The sequence below is a fragment of the Arachis hypogaea genome, chromosome 20 (assembly GCF_003086295.3).
Source record: "Arachis hypogaea cultivar Tifrunner chromosome 20, arahy.Tifrunner.gnm2.J5K5, whole genome shotgun sequence".
NCBI lineage: Eukaryota > Viridiplantae > Streptophyta > Magnoliopsida > Fabales > Fabaceae > Arachis > Arachis hypogaea.
Window position 1 is genome coordinate 111,945,980 of NC_092055.1, and position 7,915 is coordinate 111,953,894.

General features: G+C 33.4%; 1 protein-coding gene across 1 annotated transcript; it reads left to right on the forward strand.

The window, feature by feature from the left end:
- Positions 1 to 4,509: 4,509 nt before the first annotated feature.
- Positions 4,510 to 5,280, forward strand: LOC112786154 (protein FAR1-RELATED SEQUENCE 5-like). The gene has a single exon (XM_025829562.1). It carries the CDS (start codon positions 4,510 to 4,512, stop codon positions 5,278 to 5,280), a length of 771 nt encoding a protein of 256 aa, XP_025685347.1.
- The last annotated feature ends 2,635 nt before the right edge of the window (positions 5,281 to 7,915 follow it).

A 7,915-nucleotide genomic window follows, 5' to 3' on the forward strand; every position in this document is an offset into this window, starting at 1 on the left:
AAAAGCATAATTATCAAAACCTGTTTCCCATTTAAATTGAGATTGATTATCCTTAGATGTTCCAGCTTCATTTTTTACTTGTATTGGAATTGCTGGTTCTTCGTCACTTGAATAATCTAGAATGTGTTCTTCATTTTCTATATTTTCAGAATTTACTAATTCTTCTTCTATTTGAAAACCGTGTTCCATAATATTATTTTCTTGAGCCATTTTTAATTGTTTAAAAAGCATTGTAACTTCTTCTAATTTTTCTTCAATATTCATAATTTCAATGGTGGTTTTACTTTTAAGTGAAAAGTGTGGCTTTAGAAAGTGTGGTTTAAGTAAGCAAATCTTTAAATCTGTACAGATTTAGATCTGTACCATATAATTTTCTTTATTATAATGACCATACCAATTAAATGTGTGGTGTTGAAATGAAACCAAATTAAATGACGATGATTTTTTCATTTTCATTCCCCTCTACTTTTTTCTTTTCTTTTTTTCCTCTTTTGTAAGTGTTTGTTTGGGACCTTGAGTATCATTATTTTAATAAAAAAAATTCTTTTTTATTGAATTTTTTTTATTTTTTTAGTGTGTTTAACAGATCATGAATTCCTTATTCCTATTTTGTTGTAGGAGTATGATTAACCATCATCAAAATAATTACAAAATATACCTCATTTTTTTGGAAAAATTAATAATTAAATTTTGATCCCTCAAATTTTTTTGTATTTACACTCTTTTTTCTTTTCCTTTTAATTTCAGATTCAGAGAAGAGAAGCATTTGCTCTGCTAGGGTTTTTCCTCCTCTTTCAATCACTGCCATTCTCTCATCCTCTCCCTCTGCTACATCTCTCGTTTGCTTATTCTCGCCACCGCAACACGCCTCAGACGACGCCGCCGCTGACGCCGCCGCTGTCGCGTCAGACCATTGATTTATGCCTCTCACACCACTTCTTAAGTCTTTCCTTCTCTTAATGGCTTCCTCATCTTAGTAGAATTGATAATCTTAATACTTAGAAAGCACTAGGAGTCACAATATTGAATCTATTAGCATAAAGTTGTGACGTATATAGTTTATATTTCTGAATGTTAACTTTCTAGTTTAATGCATTGATTTGATTTACTAATTTCTTACGCTTGATAAATGAACTGATGGAGAAGAGTAAGATGCTGAATTTCTCAAGTTTGAACCTTTTTTTTTCAAAGTTTTCCATTCATATTCATATTGTATGAGTAAACACATCCTATAATCCCCGCGTTTACAAATGCAGAGTCCCCAATGTATCTGAAATTTTATTGACTTCATAAGACATGTGTATGTTAAGGCTGTTGTTTTGAATTGTTTGATCAGGAATCTACCAAGTGAGTTGGCTTCTGCTCTGCCCCAGACCACCACTAAAATATTTTTCAATGATAATATAATATTTTGTTTTTTTTTTTCTATGGCAAGTTTTTTGTGAATTTGAATGAAGTTTAATTATATTTGTGTTTGATATATGTTAGAGGAAACTTCGTTTCAATTGTTTATCAGTGATTTCAATTTTCTTCTATTTTTTTGATTCATAAGTGTTGTTTCTTCTTGTAATAGAACTATAGTTATCCATATCTGATCCGATATCTTAAAAGTGCAAAGACACACTTTTAATTTGGGGGGGGAGATGTACTTACAAATATTCTTATCTATTTTTTGTTTATTTTTTTCTTATGGTTTATATATAGAGCCATAAGAACTAATAATGATACTTATATGCGCTATCTGAAAATGTGTCTTTTGCTGACAAAACAACAATTGCTCCTCATGAAAGTTAAGAGCTGTACATGGAAAGTTCAGATTTGTGAAAAGTTTAATATTGACAGATTTGTGAAAAGTTTAATATTGACAGTGAGTTCATAGAAAAGATTTAATAATAAAATTTCACATTTTTGAAGATTTGTTTTACTAGTATGCTAAATCATTATGGACTTTGCAGTGTGCTCAGTTTTTTAAATTACTTTTAAAAGTTGAGAGTTATAAAGGCAAAATCTGAGTGAAGAAGCACTTTGACAAGACCAGTAAGCACGCGTAAGACATTAATAGAGATAAAGGAACATTAACATAATACGCGAGGAATTGATGAATCCCCTATATAATTGAATTGTATGCTATGTCTGCCAAGCAATTCCCACATTCAAATGGGCAAATCCAGTTTTCACTACCTTAATCTTCCACTTATTATTGCCATATCATTTCTTCTCGTAGCATTTTTGCCGGATGCAGTCCATAGCAGTAAAAAGGTAGCTTTAGTTTTATTTGTTTTTTGCTTAATTTCTTATGAAAAAAAATACTGTAATTATTGTTGTAACTTGTAAGTTGTAAGCTTTAATTTGTGGTAACATGTTGCATTTCACCAATATATATATATATATATGTACAGTGCTACATTGTATACCTAGGAGCACATTCTCATGGCCCAAACCCTACCTCTATTGACCTTGAAGCCGTAACAAATTATCATTAACTTCTTTCTTGGATGATCAAACTTATGTTGACCACTCCTTATGTGACCTCACTTCAGGTAAGTAATTATAAGTTTTCAAACTCTAAACTTTAATGTATGAAAGTGTAAGCCTTTAGCATAATAGTCCCCAACTATAGAGAAGAGACATATTTGTACAGTGCATTTTTTATGTGCACGGGAATCATCATCCCATCATCATAGGATGATACAGTGGGTGGCCAGTTAAAATAGGGATCACAATGCATCTTATGATTCAATGTGTTGAGGGAATGAATGTGAAGTGAGTAGTGGGAGCCACATTTTATGCTATGATGAGTTTCAAGTGAATACACAAAAATGAGTTATTTTATCGCTACTTTCATGCAACAAGCATTCTCAAATTTTATTAATGTTGATCGCTGGTTTTAGAGTTCCAATAATCTAGAAATAGTTGTGATCTCAAAATGAAAATAATAATAACAAATATATAAAGTTGACTACATGTGTAATTTTTGTTTAGTTAATTAGATTAGTTACTGTTCTCGACTAGTAATATCTGAAAAGGTGTAATAGCATATAAAATCAAAGTATAATAATAAGACAATATTAATTAATTTTGAAGCTTAGAGCATTACAAGTAGTTGATAAACAAAATGTGAAAAAATGTAGGAGAAGAAAGAGGCATAGAAAACCTAACGGCTACTACGCACTTTTAAGGAGCCTCTGCCCCATCTGTTCTTGTTGTTTCAGGTAAAATTTATTCTGTATGCAGAAGAATGTCATAAGAAATTATTGCTTGAGGTTTGTAGCACCTGTATTTTTGTTTTTATTTTTTTCCCTTTTTGCTCTTTAGAATGAGGCAATCTAAGCCACCAACATGCTTACTTTTATTTAGCCTTTAGAAGTATTATAGAAATAGATTTTGGGGATACATTAGTGCTGACTTTGTCTTCTTCCAATCTCTCTTATACTATAATTTATTCAAGCAAAAAAAACAAAAACAAAAAATAAGGAGCATGACTTTAGTGAGGAATTCACTATGGCTTGGGGGTAATATTTCCGTACATACTTTTTATGTTGTTGAAAATATCTAATTTTCAATTATTCCAAAAATAAAATAGTTTATCTCAACTTGTTAGTATCTTTTTAATATGTTCAACCTTGTTTTTCACACATAGATATAGCCGAATTAGTATTTAACACACTCCTCACTACTTAGATTCTAAGAGCTAACCAGAATATGATTTGAAAATTCTTCTTGTCTTGGAAAATTATTAAGAAACTTGAGTTATTTATGAAAGAGAAAAAAAGTGTTGGAGTAGTTTTTTTTTTAACTTATCAGGGTGGTTCAAGCATAAATATGTGCATGATATATAAGGAATTCATTAAAAATATTTGTTCTTATCATTTTTGGCAATTTATATACAAACTGAAGTTTCATTTTGAATTGTGTATTGGTGTTCAGGAAGTAATGGGTCAGAAATTTTCTCATGAAAGGGTTAATAGTGAGCATATATTATATGATCAGTATGAGCAGGAGGAAGAAAAACATGAGAAAGTTGACGTGGATTATATGGATAAGGACAACACAAATGTAGAACCAATGTTCGATTATCACGGCTTCGATGAAGGGTATAACATTGACTCACTCGAAGACATTGGGATCATTGAATTTTGGAACATCAGGGACGAAGATGTATGTCATTTTTACTTTTTTTTATGTCGAAATTACATTTGAATTCTACAATAGATATGCAAGGATAAGAGGCTCAGTGCTTGGAAGAACAGGACTAGGAAGAGTCGTGCGGGCGTACTTAAGTTGAAGAATTTTGTATGTCATCGTGAAGGATTTAGACTGCAAAATAATTATGGCATTGGAAACTTTAAGAAAAAACCTACACCTGAGACAAGGTGTGGCTGCAGTGCAATGATGGAGATTCGTCTAGATGTACCTAGTGGTCATTGGTTTATTTCTTATTTTTCTTATGAACACAATCATCCACTTCTAGATCCTTGATTGACTGGATTGCTTCATGGGCATAAATTCATGTCCGAGGCTGATATTGGACACATGATTAACATGAAAAAGGGTGGGATTAGTGTTGGACAGATATATCGGGCATTAGCAAATCAGGCAGGTGGCTACGAGTATCTCTCTTTCACGCAAAGGGACATGTACAATAAAATAGCAAAGCAGAGGTGCCAGTTACCCGGTGATGCATATGCAGCTTTGAAGTATCTAGAAGATCAAGCAACAAATGACCCTTCTCTCTATTTTAATCATCACATGGATGCCGATGGTACTTTACGCAATTTATTCTGGTGCGATGGTCTCAGTAGGATAGATTACTCATTATTTGGTGATGTGCTGGCTTTTGATGCTACCGATAAGAGGAATAAATATATGTGTCCATTGGTGGTATTTTCTGGTGTCAATCATCACAATAAAACAATTATTTTTGCTGTTGCTTTAATTTGCGATGAGGAAAAAGACACATATAGGTGGTTGCTACAACAACTGAAGGTGGCAATGAATGGGAAAGCACCTGTTTCGGTTATCATGGATGGTGATCTATCAATGAAGTTCGCCATTGAGAAAGAGTTTCCTAATGCACATCATAGATTATGTGCATGGCATCTAATTCGCAATACAACAAGTAACATTGGCAAGCCCCAGTTTACCTTCATGTTTAAAAAGTGTATGCTAGGCGACTATGAAATTGATGTATTTCGTCAAAATTGGTTTGAAATGGTTGAGGGATTTGGTGTCAAAAACAAGAATTGGGTCCTAGATATGTATAAAAAGAGATATTCATAGGCAACTACACATATAAGAGGGAAGTTTTTTGCTGGTTTTTGGACTACTTCTTGGTGTGAGGGATTAAACTCAATCATTGCAAAGTATGTCAATTCAAGGTACAATCTGGTTAAGTTCATTCAACACTTTAATCGATGTGTCAACCATATTCGGTAGAAAGAGGTCCAGGCTAACTTCGCATCTGGGAATGAGAGACCCAGTATGCAAACGTATTTTCAACAGTTAGAGAGGAGTGATACCAATGTTTATACCCTATCAATATTTTATATGTTCCAACCAATCCTTGTACGAGCTACATCAATGAAGGTAATAAATACGAGGCAAATTGGCTCTTTTGTGATTTACTCTGTCGGTTTGGACCGAACGTCAAATGAGATATGGCATGTATTCTTTTGTGACATTGAGATGGAATTCAATTGTTCATGTATGAGAATGGAATCATTTGGCATTCCTTGTGAACACATAGTTTGCGTCTTGGTGCATGAAGATATAGATGAGTTGCCAAGGTCATTAGTCTTGCCTCGGTGGACCAAGACAGCCAAAGTAGGTTTGCAATATGTGATTAGATTTCAATGGGATTCTTTGATACTAAGTCAATACGGTTGTTTGATGGATTGGTTTAGACAACTAGATAACTTTGCTTGCCAAGATAACAAGAGATTTATCTTTACATAGGAAATGGCTATGAATTTGTTGAAACAATTTAAGGAGGAAGATGCTGCACAAAAAGAGTTGGTTAATGATGTAGATAGTGTAAGAGATGATGTACAAGTGAATGCTTCTGGAGCTGGGCTTGCAACCAATGACCTGGGACATAGCATGCCAAGGGACCCAAGAAAATGTAGGACAAAAGAGGGGTGTTGTACAGTCCAATAAAAGAAAACATCGATGTGGACAGTGTGGCATGGAGGGCCACAATCGAACAACTTGTCATGTCCCTCAAGGCATTTCACATATAGAAGGCCAAGGAATTGACACATTTGATAATGACTTGGATGATCACATGAACATTGAAGATGATTCACTAGTAAGTATTTTTACTAATGAGTTATGACAAAATTTTAATTGCTACTTATAAGCTAGTACTAATGATATTATATTACTTATATTGTAGGTATATGATGAGAATGCTTCGTACAGTAGCAATGAAGTGCTGTAATATGGTATAGTTAATGGTTTAAGGTTGTGGAATCCTTTATTTCTGGTTTAAGATGCTAGTTAGGAATATTTTATGTAGATTTATTTACAAAGGCCATGTGAAATGCGAGATTTAACTTGAGCATTAGACCATACATTAGGTTCCAAAAATTGACTCCCATAGAATTTATTGTAAACATTTTCTCCCTTCCCCCTTTTCTTTTTAAATCCAGTTGTAATTTCAATTAAAATTATTCAATATGATATGGTTAATTTTGATCTTACCTGTAATTGTGTGACAGTTCTGATCTACAATTAGCAATAGCCTTGCAATAACATGAGTTTAAGCAGCAGGCTCCACGACATAATACTCAACAATCATCAATCACTGGTGGCTCCAGAATGATCACAGGTCCATAGGTAAATATTATTTTGCAATTATTGCTGCAATTAATTTATGGTATTATTGTCAACCGATCATTATCTGAAGTGATTTGGATATATACATCCCTGGTATCTGTTGCCTTCGTATCTCATATGTGCAATTGGGTTGATTGATCATTTTGAATTTCAATGGAGATCTTAAATCAATGACAAATGTTCGGATGGTTAATAAGAACATGCATTGGTTTGATGACCAGTTCTATATAATTGAAATTTAAAAATGGAAGCTTTTGCAAACTTTCTACTAAATGTTATTTACATGTGGCAAGAAATACGGGGAGGCATTTATCGTCTTCTGGATCTACAACACCCAAAGTAGATGGAAAAACCAAAGATAAATGTGCAGTGACGTGAATTACATAAGCAGGAGTTAATTTTTGAAGATTTCACTTTGAAATGCGTGCCCTTGATTCTATTTATCTCATTACAACAACTTTATGCCTGGTGTCGTGTATGTGATATTAGGTTATGTTTCTAATGTAAATATTGGTAGCATATAGTCTTTACGACCACAAAGGTAGGTCTTATCTTGTGTATCTTGGAATCCCAACCTTTAACCTCCCTCCACGCTCTATATTAGTTTTTCTACTCTAACCATCCCAACCAAAGTTGCAGTCCCCATTTTATGCTGATTGATTTTGCAGCGCAGCTCAGAGACTGAGTAGGGAGTAAAAGCCTAGCCCAGCTAATTCTCTTTTTGCCTTTTTAACTTTTAACCTTGCTCTCTCCCTCCTTCGCTAATAATTCATGTAAAGCTATAGAATTTGATATAGATTTTGTTGTCGGCTTGATGGTTAGATATTCATCTTGGATGCGGTGGACTTTGGTATAAAATGTCCAAAAGAACAAAAGATTGATAAAAAAATTCTGTTAAGTGATTTTTTATGCACCTTTTTGTGGGATGAATCTTTTTTAGCACCCTTTATGTGCTTTTGATGAAAACTCAGAGCTTAATAGTAATTAAACAACAGTTTGTGATAGGACTAGGTTTTCTGGTGGAATAGCAAGTGCCAATAGACTTAGCATGCAATACGATTATTTGAAGGTGTCAAAT